The 22,166-nt window shown below is 31.9% G+C and overlaps 2 protein-coding genes and 1 long non-coding RNA gene across 3 annotated transcripts; 2 read left to right on the forward strand and 1 right to left on the reverse strand.

Moving 5' to 3' along the window:
- The first annotated feature begins 83 nt into the window (after positions 1–83).
- Positions 84–8,734, forward strand: LOC107903463 (1,4-alpha-glucan-branching enzyme 3, chloroplastic/amyloplastic-like). The gene is given in 21 exon segments (XM_016829518.2): positions 84–326; positions 329–501; positions 1,005–1,141; positions 2,025–2,702; positions 2,794–2,966; positions 3,057–3,146; positions 3,344–3,419; positions 3,829–3,936; positions 4,236–4,326; positions 4,468–4,569; positions 5,086–5,188; positions 5,572–5,709; positions 5,971–6,042; positions 6,151–6,255; positions 6,547–6,624; positions 6,733–6,843; positions 7,064–7,144; positions 7,244–7,348; positions 8,008–8,093; positions 8,165–8,219; positions 8,455–8,734. Coding segments are annotated over 21 exon segments (2,709 nt in total). The 5' UTR covers positions 84–212; the 3' UTR covers positions 8,488–8,734.
- A 1,262-nt stretch (positions 8,735–9,996) lies between these two features.
- LOC121216992 (uncharacterized) lies at positions 9,997–12,560 on the reverse strand. Its single transcript, XR_005913192.1, has 2 exons — positions 12,422–12,560; positions 9,997–10,305 (listed from the first exon to the last, which is right to left on the reverse strand). It is a non-coding gene; the product is annotated as an uncharacterized lncRNA (long non-coding RNA).
- Positions 12,437–15,900, forward strand: LOC107903464 (ribonuclease 3-like protein 2). The gene is made up of 4 exons (XM_016829519.2): positions 12,437–12,892; positions 13,625–13,777; positions 13,880–14,253; positions 15,532–15,900. Exons 1-4 carry the CDS (start codon positions 12,581–12,583, stop codon positions 15,704–15,706), a joined length of 1,014 nt encoding a protein of 337 aa, XP_016685008.2. The 5' UTR covers positions 12,437–12,580; the 3' UTR covers positions 15,707–15,900.
- Positions 15,901–22,166: the final 6,266 nt, after the last annotated feature.

Raw genomic sequence — 22,166 nt, forward strand, 5'->3', positions numbered from 1 at the left:
CTGAGGTACCACATTCAAAAGTAAAACTGAGGTACCACATTCAAAAGCCCTATTTTAACACTAATTTTAAAGAAAGGGGTGGGATTTCTTTGCCCGAGTCAACTCAAAAACCTCTGATTTAACTCGGTACCCGACTTCTCTTATCTTAAACCTCACTGAAACACTCTCTCGACTCTCTAGCTTTGTCTCAAAACCCAAAAATTTTCTCAGAAATGGCTTCACTTTCTCTCCAACCCAAATTTTCTCTACATCCAAACAACTCAATTCTCCATTTCCACCCCCAAAACAAACCTCAAATAATCTTCTTCACCAGAAAAGTAAAAATAAAACAAAAACAAAATGCTCTTCTATAGACCCCCAACAACAACAACAAAAGCAACGAGAAAGTTTCACCAGGAAAAAGAAAAGTGTGACTGAAACTGAGAAAGGAGTTGACCCAGTTGGGTTTTTGACGAAATTAGGAATTACCCATAAGGCCTTTGCTCAGTTTCTTCGTGAAAGGTATGGGTTTTTTTAGTTTTTGGTTAGCAAGAAAGTGAAGGAAAAAAGAGCATGGTTTTATTAGCTGAAAAGAATTTATAAGGAAAAAACTTGGAATGCTTGAGGTGTATGTTTACGGTCATTAATCTTAGGGATAAATATCAAATAACTTTGGTCTAATCTGTAATTTGATACTTGAAACTTGAATTGTGTTCATATATATATATATATATATATATCATGAAACTTGAATTATTTGGTATGTAATATATCAACGCAAAGTGGATGCTAATCCGATAATATTGTTAGTGATTTATGAAGCAAAGTTCATTAATGATAATGCATATTGGATCAAAGTTCATGAATAATTTTGCTATTTATCCCTTATTTTTGTTGTTAAAGAAAACTAAGTCCCTTTATTTTCCATTCTTTAAGCATTGGATTTTTGTTTATTTTTACTGTCTATTTAGATTATATAGTGTTTTTCATTTTATTGTTATTATCTTTTTAAATATGTTTTGTAGGTATAAATCATTGAAGGATCTTAAAGCTGAAATCTTTACACGCCACCTCAATCTTCAAGAGATGGCTTCTGGATTTGAGATATTGGGCACGCATCGACACAAAGAGCATCGAGTGGACTATATGGACTGGGCACCAGGTTTGGCCATAGCTTATATTCTTATCAAATTCGAACCTTGATTTTACCTGTGAATCGAATTCTTTGTACCATGATTTTACATTAGTTTTTTTCATATGAGCTTTTCAATACCTTTATATTAGTTTTGACCATTCGGTTTATATCAGTCTTTATCATATTAGCTTTTTATTATGTTTAGCTCTTGTTTAATTTTGGTTGAAAATTCAGTTTACTTGATTAAGTATGTTACTGGATGGGATTCTTTGTATAACTCCCATCATATGAGCTTTTCGAGTAAAAGTACCATGGTGGCCCCTTTAGTAGGAGTTGGATTGTATTTTGCCCTCTCTACTTAGAAAATGAGCAAATTAGCCCCTATACCTTAGAGCAAACTGGTCCTTTTGTTAAATTTTACATCGTTTTTGCTGTTAAAAACTGGTCATTATATGTCAACATGAGGTACACACGGCACACCACATGTCACTGTTTATTATTCCGTCAACCATGTTAGTTTTTAATAGTACAAATGGATGAAAATTTTAACATAAAGGACCAATTTGCCATTTGATCTAACTTATAGGGACTATTTTGCTCATTTTTTAAATAAAAGGGGCAAAATACAATTGAACTCCCTAGTACAAGGGCCTCTGTGGTACTTTTATTGAGCTTTTCAATATGTTTACATTAGTTTTGATCACATGAGCTTTTCCATATGTTTAGGTCTTATCAATAGTTGGTCACAATTCAGTTTACTTGATTATGTATTTACCTGATGGGACTTTTCATAGCTAGTTTCTCAACATGTATGTACTTGAGAATGTCCGTAAATAAACCTACTCATTTTTGTGTTCAAGCCAATGTTGTATTCTTTGTCATTTGTAAAAACTGAGTGTGTTATAAACAGGTGCTCGGTATTGTGCACTAGTTGGTGACTTCAACGGTTGGTCACCCACAACGAATGCTGCAAGAGAGGGTCTTTATGGCCATGATGATTATGGATACTGGTTTATAATTCTTGAAGATAAATTGAGGGAAGGAGAAGAACCGGATGAACTGTATTTTCAGCAATATAACTATGTTGATGATTATGATAAAGGAGATAGTGGTGTTACCATTGATGAGGTTTTTCAGAGAGCAAATGATGAGTACTGGGAACCTGGTGAAGACCGCTTTATTAAAAACCGTTTTGAATTGCCAGCTAAGTTATATGAGCGACTATTTGGGCCTAATGGACCTCAAACCCTAGAGGAGTTAGGAGAAATACCAGATGCAGAAACCAGATATAAGGCACATAAGGAACTGCATAAAGATGATCCACCAAGTAATTTACCTCCGTTTGATGTGATTGATAATGGAAAAGAATATGATATTTTCAATGTCGTGGCTGATCCTGCTTGGCAAGAGAAGTTCCGAAATAAGAAGCCTCCCCTGGCATACTGGACCGAGATTCGCAAAGGAAGAAAGGCATGGTTGAAAAAGTACTCTCCAGCTATTCCTCATGGAAGCAAGTACAGGGTGTATTTCAATACTCCTGATGGGCCCTTAGAACGAGTTCCAGCTTGGGCTACTTTCATTCAACCAGGTAAGTACTCTCGGATCGATAAAATTGACCGGAAAAGCAACATTCCAACAGTTCCAAATGAGTTTTTATGCACTTTGTTTATTATGTTCAGATGCAGAGGGGAAGCAAGCTTATGCAATTCACTGGGAACCGCCACCTGAACACACATACAAGTGGAAACATACAGCAATAAAACCCCCAAAGTCATTGCGCATTTACGAGTGTCATGTTGGAATTAGTGGATCAGAGCCCAAAATATCTTCTTTCAATGATTTTACAGAGAGGGTGCCTCTCCAATTGTTGAATTCTTCATTTGTATGTGTTGTGATTTGGTTGTTGTTTTCCTCTCCTTCACACTATACTTTTCAATTGCAGGTTCTTCCTCATGTAAAGAGAGCTGGATATAATGCAATCCAGTTGATTGGGATCGTTGAACATAAAGATTATTTCACTGTTGGTTATAGAGTGAGTTAAACATTCTTCCCCTTCCCTTTCTTCTCTAAGATTTAACATGTTTATCAATTTGAGTTCCCAAGTTGCTGACTTTGATCTCCACTTCTTTGTTTCAAAACTCCGAATTGTGGACTGAGAATCTTCTTGTTTCATGCTTCTCACCTTTATTTTATAGTTATATGATGTCTAACATTTTTATGGTGATGCAGGTCACGAACTTTTTCGCAGTCAGCAGCCGATATGGCACACCAGAGGACTTCAAGCGTTTGGTCGATGAAGCACATGGTCACTATTTTCTTCAATTCTCTCATTTCTACATCAATCTTAAAGTTTTAGTTGTATTTGCAAGTGATGAACTAACTGCATCTAAAGCTGCTTCTATCTACTAAAAGTAACTCTTATGACTATAACGATAAAAAGTGAATCAATGATTGACAGGAATTTAGATGATGTGGTATATAAGCTTTAGTGTTAAAGATCCCGAATGTCATAAGTTAAACCGGTAGAATTGAATTGACATACGGTAGTCTGAAGAGAAATACAAGTTATGCTTATAATAGAAATACTCATGAGATAGGTATTTGTCATGGCTCGTTATATGTTATATTAGGAATGAATACTGCTTCTCTCAGCATATAATAATCTTTTTTCTGGTTAATAAATGTAATACCTTGCCTTTTCAAACCTTTTTCAGGGCTTGGATTGCTGGTCTTTTTAGACATAGTGCATTCCTACTCTGCTGCAGATGAGATGGTTGGACTATCACGTTTCGATGGATCAAATGATTGTTACTTTCATACCGGTAAACATTTTTCGTTTTCATTTTCAATAATCAAGCTGTGTTTGGTATTCGGTTCTTGATCTCATTTACGTAATAAACTCGCATTTAGTATGATGCCTTCTCAGACATCTTGGGATTTTTGTTTGGGATGCTGATATGAGACATAATACTCTTGATCTTCGTAGTTCTTTTCTGGCTTTTTCTGTAGGAAATTATATGAATGAAATAGATTGGCATATAACTGCAGTATGGATAGAATATCGCCTTTTATTTGGTGTATGACAGTTTCTTTCGTTATTTCCAACCATCTGCACTTCTAGGTAAACGAGGACATCACAAGTACTGGGGCACCCGAATGTTTAAATACAGTGATCTTGATGTACTGCATTTTCTCCTTTCAAATTTGAATTGGTAAATGTCATGAATTTTTTTTTCTTCTTTTGTTTTTTGCTTTTTGGTTTCGTGAATTGTAAGTTGATCTTTCGGGAAGTAACTTATGTTCCTTTTTTGGAAGGCCATATTAGCATTGACGATGAGATAATCCTTGAGCAGGTGGATTTCCGAGTATAAGATTGATGGTTTCCATTTCCATTCACTAGCGTCAATGCTGTATACACACAATGGCTTTGCTTCATTTACCGGTGACTTGGAAGAGTAAGATATCAAATATCTTTCTTTTGTAGCAACCTCCTTCCCGAGGTAGAAAGTAGTTGGTTGCATGTAGACTGTCCGATATCTGGGAAGGTTCAAGCAAAAAAATTAGGCTTGAAAAATGGGTTTGGGTAAAAGTTTAAGCCTGTTTAAAATGTGCCGGACTTGGGCTCCAACTTTCACAGCCCAACCTAACCCATTTTTCACTTTAATAATATTTTAATTTTCTTTTTATATATTATGTAATTTATATCATATGGAAACTAAAAATATAATAGTATATTTGTAAATATTAAAAGATATGTTGTTTATGTTTATTGACGTTAAATCAACATCATATTATTCATTCTGGAAAATTACCGTAGACACCTAAACCAGAGAAATTTTATGTAAAACTTAGGTGAAGTTAAGTCCACTATTTAATCCATTGTTCTGTAATCTTTCCTGTGCTCTAGAAGGAATTATTTGATTATATATGTCTAGAAGGAATTATTTGATTATTTATGTGCTTTATTGCAGGTACTGTAATCAATATGTTGACAATGATGCCGTAAAGTACCTCATTTTGGCAAATGAGATACTTCATGCTCTTCATCCTAATATAATAACCATTGCTGAAGATGTAAGTATCATGATTTTTCTGCTGTCTTTTTCCAGTGAAGCCAAATTGTTTCACTGTTTTTTTCTCTAAACTATCTTTGGAAACCAAAATTTTCATCTAGACAGAACTAGCTACGAAACTGTTCTGTTAGCTAAACCGTGTTTGGCTTGGTTGATTGTTCATAATGTATGGTCTTAATATTATCTCCGGTACCTTTATTTTCTGTATGTTTGGATATGGTATTGCTTCAATCAACTCGGGTCTTTCTTATTTTTTTAACACCAGGCTGTTCTGTACTTTCATTAAGTTTAAACTTTGTTTATTCTCAAGAACATTTTCATATCGAGCTTTATTTATATCATTTGTGGACTTAAAAATTAATTCCCATCTCCTTTAATGCTCAGGCGACGTTTTACCCTGGATTATGTGAACCGACGTCTCAAGGTGGTCTTGGATTCGATTATCACGTCAATCTCTCTGCATCAGAAATGTGGTTGTCTTTGCTCAAGAACACTCCTGACCATGAGTGGAGCATGAGCAAGGTTGTGTTGGTTGTTTTATATGATTAGTATAGATTCTCAGCATCATGTTGTTATCGCCTATGTTTCTCCAAATCTTAATTTTTCTTGAAATACTCATCTCCAACACCCGCGTTTGATACATATTTGGATAAAGTTTAACATACTCATGTATGACACTAACACCCAAGTTCAAGTAACGTGAGGCAGCAGGGGTTCATTCTTTCCGAGTATATATTTTTCTTTCTATTATCGGCAGTAACTCTACGTCCCTTTTTGCAACAGATCATGAGCACATTGCTAGGCAACAAAAATTATGCAGATAAAATGCTTGTCTATGCCGAAAATCACAACCAAGTACCCGTCTTTTCTTGTATATCAAAAGCTTTATTTGAATGGATTAAGTTCTTGAGCTATAAATATGTTAGACTGATGCTAACAAGCCATTAATATCTTGTATGTCAGTCGATATCCGGAGGGCAGTCATTGGCAGAGATATTACTGAGTCAAGGAAATGACAAAGCTCCTCAATCAAATGAATTATTGCTAAGAGGATCTTCGTTACTCAAGGTATTCGATATTTCCACTTGCTTTTTTACTCTTTGCTACGTATTTGGTTCATCTTTGTTGATCTTTTGTATTAACTAGCCCTTTTTGTCTCCGTAATATAAGACGTACCGGTTAAATCATCAAGCATTATTTTAGAACGATTTTTTATAATGAGTATATCTCTGCCAAACATATACCTCTAAGAGAGACTCACTCTAAAGTCCGAGTAACTTAACTTTAACATAGTCCGAGTAACTTCAGTGATTTTATCTGGTATGTTGATTCCTAATCGATTTTGTTTCCATTAACTAGATGACCAAACTGATTACATTCACGATCGGTGGCCGTGGGTATCTGAACTTCATGGGGAATGAGTTCGGGCATCCAAAAGTGAGGATGATTTTTCTTGTACTTTTCCTAGAAGAGTGAGGATGATTTTCCTTTTACTTTTCCTAGAAGACTTTGTTTCTTGTGATTAACGGTCTTTCGATTTTCCAGAGGGTTGAGTTCCCAATGCCGAGCAACAACTTCTCGTTTTCGCTGGCTAACCGATGCTGGGATCTTCTAGAAAAGGAAGGAGTATATCAGGATTTATTTCGGTTTGATAAGGTAACAGAGCCCAATTACTGTAGGGTAGAGCCCTTTTTATTGACACGTGCGTGTTCTAAGCTCGGGTTTCTTTACGCTTCTTGCAACTTAAGAATCGGAAAATGTGCTAGAACTACTAATGTGTATCCATTAATTTGATTACGTTTTCCCTTTGGCTGCAAATTTCAAGCAAAAATAGGCATTGGTCACGAAATCATACTTTTTTCTTTGCAACTTTTAGGACATGATGAAATTGGACAAAAACGAAAAGGTACTTTCGAGAGGATTGCTGAACATCCACCATGTGAGCGACACTAATATGGTATAACGCCTTCGATCTCTCTCCCGTATTCAGCTCAGCTATTTGACAGATTAATACAATATAATTTTCTTATTAATTTAATTACTCGTATATACACAGGTAATATCCTACTTAAGAGGTCCTCTTCTCTTCGTTTTCAATTTTCACCCCACAGATTCTTATGAAAGATACTGCATCGGTGTGGACGAAGCTGGCGAGTATCAGGTAAGGAATAAGTTTTCTTGGGGGTTAATATACTATTTGATACCTAAATTTGACTTTAATGTTCAATTTGGTACCCGAGCTTGGCTTCAATGTTGGCTTTGCTACCTGAATGCTTTCAATTTGGTACCTAAGGTTCTTTTTATTCCAATTTGGTACCTTAATTTGGCTTTTTCAATGTTTAATTTGGTACTTAAGATTTTTTCTTTGTCTCAATTAAGTACCTATGTTTCTTTTTTTTTTACTAAAGCACGCGCATCAAACATTTATTGCGCCACATGATGTTATTTAATTTGGATACCAAATTGAACCTTAAAATCAAACTCAGGTACGAAATTGGAACAAAAAAAAAAAACTCAAGTTCGGAATTAAACTTTGAAGCCAAACTCAAGTACCAAATGATACATTAACCCTTTTCTTGGGTTACGAAATTTCTTCTTCATAAATAGATATAGTTTCTCTTCACAACTAGGCATGACCACAGATAAACAAAGAGGCAAATCTAAACTAATGGACATAACTTCGTTTGTGTTTGCGGTCGTGTACGTTTAGTGTTTGTTTGTTTCGAGGAATTCTTGAGCTCATGCAGCATGAATAGTTTACGGTCTAGTAACCACCCTATGCATTTCAAAATGGAGCTCAAATATCGTACGGTGTTACAGGTCATACTGAACACCGATGAAAGAAGATATGGAGGTCAGGGGATTGTAAAAGAGGAACAGTATCTTCAACGGACCATTAGCAAAAGGTAGTTATCGACTTCCCTGATATATTCTTACTGTATTTTATAGTAACAATCTATCATCTGAATTTTCGCAGGGCTGATGGTCTACGAAACTGCATCGAGGTTTCACTGCCGAGTAGGACTGCACAGGTCGGTAAAACTCGGATGAATTATGGTGTTGTTTCTCATTTTTATGAGTTCATTCGATCGAAACCTTTCCGACTTTATGTATTTGCTGCTGTTAACCTTGGTGCAAGCAAAGATTTGGACTCGTTTGAACAGAAATCTTCATTGAGCCAAATGTTGTTCTACCAAATCCAGCATGTCAGTCAAGTTCTGGGGAGTTTTTTTTTTTTAATCTTAATCGGCATTCCGTTTTTTGCAGGTGTACAAGTTAAGCCGGATTTTGAGAATATGAAGACAGTTTTTACTCTCGGAAGAAGTTCGATCTTGATTCAACGAACATACCATGAGTAATATAGTTTATAATCGTGAAGGGTTTGTTAGGGGTTAGTGTAGAATTTCAGCATATATGTATAGAAGAGTAACCCACTTACACAGTGTAAAACTATAATTTTATACCCTTACTATATTTTTGTGCGATTAATATTTTAACGATTCAACTGTTAAATGTATTAATATGATTGTACATGTAAAATTTCAAACCGATCTAATGTCTATCATATCAATCTAAAAAAAGTATAAATATTAATATTTATTGAACGGGTGAAAGTTTTTATGCAAAATAAATAGTTGAGAATTTTAATTTATATCAATTTGTCATGCACGATCTAATTAATATAAATTTTTTATTTAATTACATTTTGTCCCCTCTATTCAAAAAATGAGAAAATTAATCTCTAGACATAGTTTTAATTGTTAAAAGAGCAAAGCGGTTTTTTCTATTAAAATATTCATCTATTTGTATAGTTGTTGAAGCTAGTGTGGCTGACAAAATAATTAGTAATTGACATGTGGTTTGTTATGTGTACCTTATGGTAACGTACATGGATTATTTTTTACAGCAGAAATGGATGAATTTTCTAACAGAATAACTCGTTTACACTTTGATCTAATAAATAGGTACTAATTTGGTCATTTTTTTGAGTAGAAGGGGTAAAATACAATCTGATTTTTAATAAAAAAATACCCATATTACTTTTTTCGTAAGCAGAGGTGCTCATGGGTCGGGTAGTATTCGGGTTGGACCTAAGCATGATATTAACATACTTTATACTTTTCTAAACCCAGCTCGACTCGAAATATGGGCTTAAAATTTTGCTCAAATCCACCCATATTTATAAAATACTAACTCAAACTCATTTTAGAGTTGCCCATATTATTTTTATTTTTTTATTTATAGTATATTATTTTAATATTAATAAATTTATACAATTCTTATTTATTAAATTTTTTTATATAGTCATCTTAAAATTATTTTAATGTTTTATATTATAGTATGATATATTTAGTATGAGTTTTTTTTAATATGCTCTAAATTACATAGTATATAAAAATATCATAATATAAAGTACTATAAACTTAAAAATAGATCGGGTTGGGCTGGGCTGGGCTCGGGCTTTGAATGTTCAAGCCTAATCCCAACCCATATATTCAAATGGGTTTAATTTTTTTACCTGAGCCCATTTTTTAGGCCTAATATTTTTATCAAAATTTTTCTAAATTTCGAGTGAACCTTCAAGTAGAAGTGTGCAAATTTCGGGTAAAACTGAATTAATTCGGTCGGGAATCGATTAATAATTTTTTTGGAAGTTCGGTTAACAGTTAATTCAGTTCTAAATTAATCGGTTAACCGAATTAACTAAATTAATCGAACTTAATAAATAATATTATAATATATAAGTATTAGCCCACTGCCCACCCAGACTCAGGCCCCAACCACCGGCCCACCCCCAACACTTCTAAGTCCAAAAATAATTTAAATTATTTAATAATTTAATAAATAAAAATAAAAACCCTAAAACTAAAATTAAAAATCACGCACAGTCACAGAAACGAGAAATCTCTAACCCTCAAAATTTAAAATCTCTAATTTGAAATCTCATAAAATCTCTACTGCCAGTGTTAGTCACCTCTGTGAACCGTCCGGCGTCCACCAATCACACCGTCCAGCATCCACCAGGTCACCATCATCGTTCGACGTTCGTTCGCCATTGGCCATCGCAGTTATGCACCCTCGATTTAGACTTCGCCCACCACCGTCGACATCCTGCTTCTGTTAACACCAAGCTTAGTTTCTCGATATAGATTGGCAAAGGAAACTTGTTTAATCGAGTCAATAAGGCTATCATTGTAGGGTTGGATGCTGATATTAATGTTTTGGATTTAGAAATTAATAATGCTCCTGGGTTTATAGGCTGATGACCATGAGCAATAAGTGAAAAGAATAGACATTCTGGTGAGTTCTGATTCTTAATTGTTGATTGTGGGTAAGATTTGTTGATAGGGGAATGGTGGTAAGTTTTTCAAATTTCCCTTTTTGGTCCATGTTTATGAGTTATATCTATTTTTTTTCACCCGATATTTTTGGGTTTGAATTAAAATTTGTTGATGTTGTAGATTGGTGGGGAATTCTGGTTTAGAGGTGTCCATGGGTCGGGTGGCCCGGCCCGGCCCGGCCCGACGGCTCGTCTGAAATATGGGAGGGTTCGGGTAAAAATAGAGTCCCGAAATATGGGTTTAGACAAAAAGAATTAGGCATGTTTAGAAAATGGGTCAGGCCTCGGGCACCACTTTTTTGACCTGGCCCGGCTTGAATATAATAAATAAATAAATATTTTTATTTTTTAAATTTTAAAATAAATTTTTAGTGTTTATTTAAAAAATGGGTCGGGCAGGGCTCGGGCTTAAGATTTTTTCCCGGGCTGGGTCTGGATAAAATTTTAGGCCCATAGTTCTGGTCGGGCCTAGGCCTAGGACACGAGCCGAAATTTTTTCTGGGTAAAGTTTTTTGAAAATTTTTATTAACTAATGTAACTGTAAGGTAAACTATTATTATTGTTTTACTCCTAATTAAATGATATTTGACAGTATATAATGTTGGTTTAAAAAATAGTGTATTCACACTTTACTTTTTAGCCATATTATATATACTATTGTTTTCAAATAAGATAATTTTTTATAACATAAAAAAATTTCTTAAAATTTATAATGAGATTATAAAAAAAATAAAAATTAATTCATTGTTTTAAGGGTTATTATTAAATAGATCATCAGGGGTGAAGTCAAATAACTTTTTTAGAAAGTTTATTAGAGGAGTCGAAATTAAATTATAATTTTTACGATGGTAAAAATATAATTTTTAAAGGATTAAATCAAAATTTTATCATTTTTATAGAGTTCAAAGTATACTTTTACCTTTATTACTTTAAAATTTTAAAAAGCCAAAATAAAAAAATTTCTTATTTTAAGGGGACTGGGCACCTGCTAGCCCCCCTAAATTCGCCCTAATAAATCATGAAACAATTTTCACAAAAATGATTTCATGTCTTCATTTATTCATTTATTTTTTAAATATAATTTAAGGGATTTTTGTTATTATTTAAATATTTTTAAATCATATATCAAATAAATATTGTAATTGTAATCATATATTAAATTAAATAAATATTGTAATACCATAATTTTTTTTAAATTAATGTCTTTCTTAAAATATTATTTTCTTTAAAAATTAGTATCTTTTAAAATTAAAACACTTGGAATGATTTTTTTTTAAATTGAAATTTTAAAGTTAAATTTTTATATTTCAATATTAAAAAATTTGTTGAATTACATATTAATAAAATTTATGATATATCGTAATATATTTTATTAATACTCGTGCATCGCATGGATAAAAAAATTAATGTAATATATTTAAGATTTGTATAGGAATTGTACACGCAAATAGAAAGCGCGTAAGTTAATAATGGTTGATAAACTTGAAACGGCGGAGAAGGAAAGCAAGTTGGCAATGGCTATAAATAGTTATTCCAGAGGGAGTAGTGTTGTCGCTATATCGCTGGTGCAAATGAGATATCGACGCTTACAAATAATTTGAGTTATATTTCAAAATAATTTAAATTTATTATATAATTATTGAGTCAAGTTCGAGATGATCACTAGCATAAAAAATATTATAAATTATTAATAAGTAGTTGGGTGTAATGATAAAGCACGTTACATTTATAAGAGGAGAACATAAATTTAAATAAATTTAAATATTGGAGACAACGTTGTTGTTCGGAAGGACAGTTATGAAATCCGAAATTTATAATATAAAAATATTATAATTTTAAAAAGTAAAATAAAATAATCCAATAAGACAAGACATTAGAATAAAAAATACTTACTTTATTACATGATTTCGATTTGACGTTTACTTGTTTTTACTCTTCTTTTTCCTTATTCGAACTCTGCTTTCATTTTTCTCTTCTTTGCCCGCACCTTTCTTCTTACTCCGCCGTGTCGCCGCTACATACTCCGCCAACGCCGCCACTTCCTTTTCCGACATGGGAGCTTCCGTAGATGCCGTCGAGAGGATACTCAACTATAGGTTTCGAGACAAACGCCTCCTCGAAGACGCCCTGACTCACTCATCGTACTCCGACGCGACGTCGTATGAGCGTCTTGAGTTCGTCGGCGACGCCGCTCTTGGCCTTGCGTTTACCAACCATGTTTTCTTGGCTTACCCCATGCTTGACCCCGGTCAACTGTCCTTGATCCGAGCTGCAAATATTAGTACCGAGAAACTTGCTCGGGTTGCCGTTAAACATGGCCTTTTTCAGTTTGTAAGACACAATGCTGTGGGTCTTGCGCAAAAGGTAATTCATCGTTTATGTTCTGTTTTATTTTTTATGTTTCAATCTTCTGTTTTTCTTTTATAATGTAGAAATTTGAGACTGAAATACTGTGGAAAAGAGACCGTACAATATCCACAACTTCAAGCATGTGAATGAGAAATTATTTGAATGTTGTTTAGTGGAGGTTCTAGTCTTCGAATGGTCGAGCTGGTGATCCCTCAATGGTGATCACTATTATGCCTACTTGGGTTTTGTTTTCCTACTCGTAGAGAGCCTCTAGAGGTTCACATAATAGGTTGACAGAGTAGGACCACTTCACTCAAATATGAATATTTGTGAAAAAAAAAGTATGTGGGCGTCAAAAAAATAATAAATTATTCTGTGTATATTAGATGAAAGAATAAATTGATCATGATTAATAAAATAACTGGATAATTACATTCAGTGATTACTTTTTATCGATAGAAATGTAACTGTTCCTTTTGTTAACCATTTTTAAGGGTAAAAATGAAGAAAAAGTTTATAAAAAAGGGATCAATTTATTATTTGATTTAATATATAGGGATTAATATGGAGACTTTTTAGTAAATGAGATCAAATGTAATGTGACTGTAGAGGCCCCTATAGTACTTTTACCTTACATTTGTGGGTAAAATGGATACCTGTGTCAATTTCCGGCAAACAGAACTTCGCAGACTTTCTCCTGGAACGAGCCTGACCTCCTCTCAACTGGTTTTTCTTTTCTAATGTAAGGTTAAAGTATTTGCTGAGGCTGTTACTCAAGAGGATGAATTCGTGGCTCATGGTGGATCGATGAAAGCACCCAAGGTTTTAGCTGATATTGTCGAAGCTCTGGCTGCAGCTGTTTACGTTGACATCAGATTTGATCTAACAACACTCTGGGTGGTATGTTATTATGTAGTTCAACGTTTGCCGTTGTTATGATTCGTGTTCGGTTGGTGTTTATGATGTCGGTGCTGATGATATCCTTATAAGTATATGTTGCAGATCTTTAGAGGTTTATTAGAGCCGATAGTTACGCCAGAAGCTTTACAACAACAACCTCAACCTGTTAGCTCATTGTTCGAGATATGTCAAAAGCAAGGGAAGTACGTTGACATAAAGCATTGGAAGAATGGCGTAAAAAACATTGCTACTGTATTTGTTGACGGGGAGTTTATTGCTTCCGGTTCTTCGGATCGAAAAGACATTGCGAAGCTTAATGCGGTGAGGGAAGCTTTGCAAAGGTTATCGACATCCATGGTTGTTGATGTTGATTCACTCGGAATCGACGAGATTAATGGGTCTTTAGAAATCAAAGAAGCGAAGCAAAAACTGCACAAGCTTTGCATGAAAAAGAAATGGCCCAAACCTATCTACGAGTAAGGCTTTTATTTTTATTGTCATGATGCAATTTCGAAACACGAGTCCGGGTTCTGAGTTCCAAAAATACCGTTGTTGATACATATGTTCATTCAATGTTCTGCCTATGTTAAAATGTCTTGTGTTCTTTTTCTCATGATGCAAATTTGAAGGACAAGTCCAGGTTCCAAGTTCGGATACGGTTCTTAATGCGAATGTTCATCCGATGTTTTTGAAGGACAAATCCGGGTTCCGAGTTCAGATAGTGTTCGATACATTTGCCTATGTTAAAATGTCTTGTATTGTTATTGTCATATTGCGACTTTTTAGGACAAATCCAGGTTCGGAGTCTCGATACCGTTCTCGATGCCTATGTTTGTTCCTTGTTTCTCCTATGTTAAAATATGTGACATGATGCAGAGTTTTGAAGGACAAATCCTGGTTGCGAGTTCAGATTCCGTTCTCGATACATATGTTCATGCTTTGCTTATCTTAAAATGTCTTCTGTTGTCGTTCTCAATACATATGTTCGTTCCTTGTTTCTCCTATGTTAAAATATTGAAGGATGGATCCGGGTTCGGAGTTTAGATACCGTTCTCGATGCCTATGTTTGTTCCTTGTTTCTCCTATGTTAAAATATGTGACATGATGCAGAGTTTCAAAGGACAAATCCAGGTTGCGAGTTCAGATTCCATTCTCGATACATATTTTCATGCTTTGCTTATCTTAAAATGTCTTGTGTTGTCATTCTCAATGCATATGTTCGTTCCTTGTTTCTCCTATGTTAAAATATTGAAGGATGGATCCGGGTTCGGAGTTTAGATACCGTTCTTGACGCCTATGTTTGTTCCTTGTTTCTCCTATGTTAAAATATCGAGTCTTTTTTTTTGACATGATGCAGTTTCAAAGGACAAATCCAGGTTGCGAGTTCAGATTTTCTCGATCCATATGTTCATTTGATGCTTTGCTTATCTTAAAATGTCTTGTATTGTCGTTCTCGATGCATATGTTCGTTCCTTGTCTCTCCTATGTTAAAATATTGAAGGACGAATCCGGGTTCGGAGTTTAGATACCGTTCTTGATACATATCTTCATATGATGTTTTGCCTATGTTAAAAGATTTTATGTTGTTATTGTCTTGACGAAATTCCGAAGAACAATGCCGGGTTCCAGGTAACCTAGTGTATGATATAGATGTTCATTCCATGTTGTGCCTCTGTTACGATATTCTCGGCCATTGTCGAATCCGTTTCGTGATAATATCTAATCCTTTAACCCTTTATTGCTTCGACTTTCAGGCTCGAGAAAGACGAAGGTCCCCCACACGAGAAGAAATTCGTATCTGCAGTTAAAATTCCGACCGAAGATGGCATCTTTTATATCACCGGGGACAAAAAGTCGAGAGTAAAAGAAGCGGAGAACTCCGCGGCTTCGTGTCTGATTCAATCCCTTAAAGAAATGAGATATCTGTGATTCGGGTCCTCACTTTCCGACGATCTCTAGTTTCCGGGTAAATTTTGTTATATTTGTTGTCGATCTCCGAATGTATTCGGCATCTCTCGATCCGGAACACAAAGTGCTCCAAAGAGCAAACAATGAGCTCTATGTTTTATCTTGTCTGGAAGCACATTTTCAAGTTCTCATATATTATATCAGTTTGAATGGTACATCTAATATGTGGAAGTTGATTAAATAAATTATTACAAAATAAATAAATAAATATAAAAATTGGTTCAACTAATTTTTTAAATCAATTCTCAGTTCAATTGGTCCAACGTCTTTTTTCGAATCGATAATTTGGGTAGTTGTTGATCCAAACCCAGAATCAACTCAATCAATTTGAAGAAAGACACGGATCGCTTTTTTTTTATAAATTTTTAATAATTTATTTAATTAAAGCAGAGTCAAAAATTATAGTTTGACTTAATCAAATATTGAATGGTAAATATTCTTAGTTATCTAAGAAGTTCAATATTTTTATTATTTTAATATAGTCAGAGTTATAGTTTCAGGAGGCTATGGCGGTCTTAAAATGGTAGATTTTTAATTTATACCTTTTATAATTTATAAAATTTTAAATTAATAATGATAAAATTATACTTTGACCTCTTAAAAATAATAATAATTTAATTTAACCTTTTAAAAATTATAAAGAATTTTTTAACTCCACCACCGTATAACCCAATAGAAAAATGACACGTCATTGGTAGTTTGTAAAAAATTTGCGCGCTAATACAATTATTTAATATCTTAATTTATATTAATTTATTAGTGGAGTGTGTCGATTGAGTATTAGCTCAATTGGTATGTATATTATTGACAATCCGAGAAGATGTGGGTTTGAGTATGTTGAAGCACATTATCCTCCTATTTATGGCTTGAGAAGGGGTTATGGATAGTTCTAGGTATTGTGTCAAAAAGAACAAATATGATCAAAACCTATAATGAGATTGTTCAAAAAAAAAGCATTTCACTAATAAATAGCCTATTCGCAACCCATAATTAGGAGGATAATAAGTTTTCCGTTATAAAAATAATGATCATTTGATAATTTTAATTGTGTTAAAACCCCGATTGATGGGTGACATTAATTTATCAAAATAATAATATAACTAGAAATTTGGTCATACGTATATGCATGTGAAAACTGCGTACTTAAAATATAAATGCGTGTTTAAAAATAACAGATAATAAAATATAGATATATAATGATGAAAATAATAAAGTATGCGCAAGACAATTAAAATGTAAATATTATATTAAAATAAAGTTTTGGTTCACTTGTAAAATTAATGTATTGTTGATATAAATTGCATCGATTCAAATCTCACCAAATGTAAATTTTTTATTAGTTTTTTTTAAGATAAAAAGATTAAAATATCTTCTAATAATATAATTTATTTTTATTACAGATGACAGTTTAATAATTTTCCAAATCGAGTTGGTGCCCGGTTAGCTCGTGACACCAACTGTGTCAAGGGCTTAAATAATAAGTATAGATATAATTTTAAATGGCATAATGATAAATTTAGCCCTCGACATTTACGTTTTTTGTCAATTTGACCATTGTTTCTTTTTTGAACTAAATTTAACCCTTAACCTTTCGAAAAGGAGTAAAATTATTTTTTAATGGAAATGATGACTAAAACATTAAATTTTGATGTTGTTGGCTTGGCAACTCGCATAGCAGTCCATATGCACGTTATGGTAAGATAACATCATTTGTCTTATATGTCACATCAATAGATAATTCAAATTTTATAAAAATAAAAAATCAAAATTGAAATTAAAAAAAATTGTATGTGGTACACGTGGATAATCATACAAGTTGTCATGTTTAAAAATCTAACATTTTAGTTTGTATTCTTGTTAAAAAAAATCATTTCGTATCATTTTCAAAAGGTTAATGATCAAATTTAATTTTTTTTAAATATTGAGAGCCGAATTTAACTCAAAAAATAAGAACCAAATTAACAAAAAAATATATAAATGTTAAGTACTAGATTTGATATTATGCCAATTTAAATAGATAGATTATGTGCATAAATTTGGACTGTTTTTTTTTTAAGGATATTCGAGATTGGGAAATAATTCATTTTGGATCCCCAGAGAATATTTCCCCACTTGAATTTAGTGTTTTTGTGGTCCATAATTCCATTTTTAAAAGCTCAAAATATACCCAATCTTTTGGGCTAAAATTGCTGAAAATGCCAAAATAGAAAAAATTAGGAAAATGGGTCCGATATTCAGTAAAATAGGTCGATTTTAGAGGAAGAAAGTGAAAACACGTCCTACAAATTATTTTTTCTTTTTACTTTTTTTTTATTTTTTTATAAAATGGTTGAATATTAGTGGTTTTATCCTTAAGTCTAGGGTTTGGTTCCTCTCCTACTCACATTTGAATTTTTATTTCATGTTGTTTCAAGCTTTTTTTAATTAATATTTTTAATTAATAAATATATTGATTTAAAGTTTTTTTTTACTTTTTAATTCATCTTTTTAATTAATAAATATTTTATTTATTAAATTAAATAATTATTTATAAATATTATTATTTTTAGTAAATATAATTTTTATATGTGTAATATTTATTTTTCAATCCATATCATGAGTGTAGTAAACTTTAGTATTATATATGTTTGTATGTGTATTTAAAATATTTCACATATAAAAATATTTGAAAAATCATACCCATAATGTAGATAAAAAATAATGATATTTAAAATATTTTACATATAAAAATAATAATGATATTTGAAACAATTATTTAATTTTATAATATTAGAAATTACCATACCCGCAATATAGGTGGAGAAAATAAATATTTGAAATATAAATATTATATAAAGAAAAATATGTAAAAAAAGCTAGTTGATGTTTTTTAAAATAAAATATATTTAATATAATGATAAATATTAATTTTATCAAAATTATATTTTTTATTTATATATTTTGAAATAATTATTTGATTTTATAAATAAAAGAGTTATTTATTAAAAAGATGAATTAAAAAAATAAATTTTACATCTCAATTACATTTTGGGGGATTGTTGTTCATTGATAAATGTATTGTTTTATTGATCTAATTGGTTTAATTAACAAATTCTTAAAAATAAAATATTTAAAAAATAGTTTAAACGATTTTTAATTTGATTCAGAGGATAATTAATTTGATGCTTTTCCCTAACTGAATATTTCGATCGATTCTCGATTTAACAAGTCTGACCAACCGATTCAAACCATGTTTTTCACTAGGTATGGTCTATACTAGCTTGGGTTAAACTATATTTTATGGTCAAATTCACTCCCTTTAGAATATTTTCCCCTTTTCAATATGTTGATAGTCGTATTCGAGTTGTTTTATGTGAATTTAGATATTGCAAATAATATTTGGATTCAGATATTTTAAATACTAATCAAAGTGGTGTCGAAAAATATCCTACTGCAAAATAAACTCGTTAGCACTAATTGGAAAATAAACCAAGATTAAATGAATAAAGTATTATTGTGTCGTGGAAGAACCACTGCCTTAGAAATGAATTCGTCCTAATTGGTGTGCTCATATAGTAAACGTTGTCCCTCAAGGTTAACACAGTTCTTCGATATTCGTACACCTGAATAAGGAAAGTAGAACTCAATTGGTATTGCTCTTCTGAAATTATCTAAATATAGAATTAATCAGAAAAATAACACTAGGATCAAATCTCAGGAAAGTTTGAAGGGTTCATAGACGGCCTCGCTTAAAACTCAAATTCCTAGACAAAAATTCTAAAGTTTTAGAAAGAATGTGAGAGAATCAAGAGAGGGTAGAAGAAGTTTTGTTTTTCAATTGTGTATCAAATGAAATAAAAAATACCTTTTATTTATAGGATTTTGGAAGGGACAAAAACATAAGTTAGTAAGGGTAGAATAGTAATATTTCTATGCAACGGTCTGAAAAATATTTAATATTTTTGTAACTGTAAAAAACGGTTTGTAACTGTTGAAAATAATGGTTTGTAACTGCTAAAACAAATTTGCATTACTAACAACTGGATACTGATATTAACTATCAAATATCCATTATTCGAATTTCGCTATAATTTTGCGTAAGGCTTTATACATAATTTGGTACTTAAGGCTGATTTTTTTTTAATGTGATACTTATGTTATTTTTTTGTCCAATGTGATGCATGTATTTACAAAAGTCTTACATTTTGATACCTAAATGTAACAGTATTAATTTTTTTAGTGTTCAATTCGGGTTTTAGAGTTGATTTCATGAAAATTTCTTAATTAGCTAATAATATTAGCAATTAATTTTCATCAAATCAACCCTAAAACCTTAATTAAATCACATCCATTAGATTAGATTTGACATTTTAAATGCACAGCTATACAAATTCACAATTAACACAAAATTTATTAAATTAACAAAATCATGAAAATTTAAATATAATAATATTAGCAATTAACTTTCATTAAATCAATCATAAAACCAAACTAAACACTAAAAAATTAATATTGTTATCTTTGAATACCAAAATACGTAACTTTTTGTCAAATGTTAAACTTGAATACCAAATAATGTATTAAATGTAACACCCACATCTAGTCCGTTACCGGAAGATAGTTGCAAAGTGTTACCTTCCAAGTTGGAACTTTTCATTTCATACCATAATTCAACTTAGATAAAGCATGCATATTTCCACAGATAATCGGACATAACAACACAAGCTAAAGTGTAAACTTGCACAAAACTAAGTACCAATACAATATATCCAAAAGGGTCCTATTACATGTCATATATATCAAACCAAAATCAAAGTCTACCAAAGATTCCCGAATAGTGTGATTTTTCGTGTTGATCCGATCTTTCGAATCTACAAAAATTAGCCAAATACAAGTAAGCTTACATAAAGCTTAGTAAGTTCGTCTGAATAATCAATAAATTTTTACCCACTTAAACATTATAAATCAAACTTTGCATTTAGGCAATGAAATTCCTGACAATCACAACTTTCATCAAATGAATAATATTCGGAGCATTATTTTAGTGTTCGTGTCCAATCATTGGTACAGAAAATCTTATTCAGTAGAATCAGTAGATAATGCTCGTTTGTGTAAGCATTCAGTATAATCAGTGGATAATGTTCGTTGAACAAGCATTCGGTATAATCAGTGAATATTGCTCTTTTGAGCAAGCATTCAGTATAATCAATGAATAATGCTTGTTTGAACAAGCATTTAGTATGATTAATGGATATTGCTCGTTTGAGCAAGCAATTAATATAATTAGTGGATAATGCTCGTATGAGCAAACATTTAGTATAATTGGTATTCCATTTTTTGTTTTCAAGGTCATACTATTGTACAATATAACATTTAAAAATTATATATTATCATAGAATATAAGAATCATTAGAAGTATAAATAACTTACGAACTTACTTGACTAAATTACAGCAATGACAAAGGTACATGGGCTATTCGATAATTTTCTCTTTTCCTTGGTCTTTCACTCGTTTTTTTATCTAAAACAATAATTTTATTCAATTCACTAATTCCAACAGCAAAATTAACTCATTTATACAATTAAGTCATTTTTGACATTTTTACGAAATTAACCCAATATTTTACTTTAGTCATTAAGCTCAGAACTTGCAATTTAATCATTTTTTAACCACAATTAATTTCAGCCGAATTATTCAATACCTCTCTAAAGCCCCTACTTACTATTATTTCACACTAAGTCCTTGCAATTCTATCACTTTCACATTTTATTTACATTAAAATTTAATAAAAATTATTTTACAAAATAGTCCTATTTAACAGCCAAACTTAATAATCTATCATAAAACTTCAAGGATATACTAAAATCACTCGATGGCATAATACAAAACGTTTGACATTATTATAAATTAGTCCTCGAATTAACTAGATTAAGTTAATACAAACTCAAAAACATAAAAATTACTAAAAAGGGGCAAAATTTACTCACCAAATCGACTGGCCTAAGCTTGGCCCAACCTCCCATGTCTTAAAAATGGTGGTTTCAGTTTGGGAAAGAACAACATAAGTAATAATTTGTATTTATCTTCTTTTTCTCCTTTTAACTTAATTTATTTATTCTTTAAAATATAAAATTAACATATAACTATGGGTTAAATACCATTTTAATCCCCCATATTAAATCCTTTGAACTAATAGGGATTGAAACTTACAACTTTTATGATTTAGTCCTTTTTCTTTAATTACTAATTAATAAGGATCTAATAGCAATTAACTATAAAACTAGAAATTTCCACACCATTTCTACCGTTGGCCATTTAAGCAGGGTTTAATTTTACAATTGGTCCTTCAATTATTTTAAATTTTAATTAAACAAGCTTAATTTCAATTTAATCCTAAACTAATTAGGACTAAATGAGAAATAGCCCAAAAGTTAGTGGATT

Source organism: Gossypium hirsutum, chromosome D05, assembly GCF_007990345.1.
Source record: "Gossypium hirsutum isolate 1008001.06 chromosome D05, Gossypium_hirsutum_v2.1, whole genome shotgun sequence".
In the NCBI taxonomy this organism is placed as follows: Eukaryota; Viridiplantae; Streptophyta; class Magnoliopsida; order Malvales; family Malvaceae; genus Gossypium; species Gossypium hirsutum.

Excerpts from the sequence above, each read along its gene's own strand:
- LOC107903464 (XM_016829519.2), top strand. The coding sequence starts at position 12,581 with ATGGGAGCTTCCGTAGATGCCGTCGAGAGGATACTCAACTATAGGTTT. Across the intron at positions 13,778-13,879 it reads ATCTAACAACACTCTGGGTG|ATCTTTAGAGGTTTATTAGA; the intron begins GTATGTTATTAT and ends TATATGTTGCAG. Across the intron at positions 14,254-15,531 it reads TGGCCCAAACCTATCTACGA|GCTCGAGAAAGACGAAGGTC; the intron begins GTAAGGCTTTTA and ends TTCGACTTTCAG.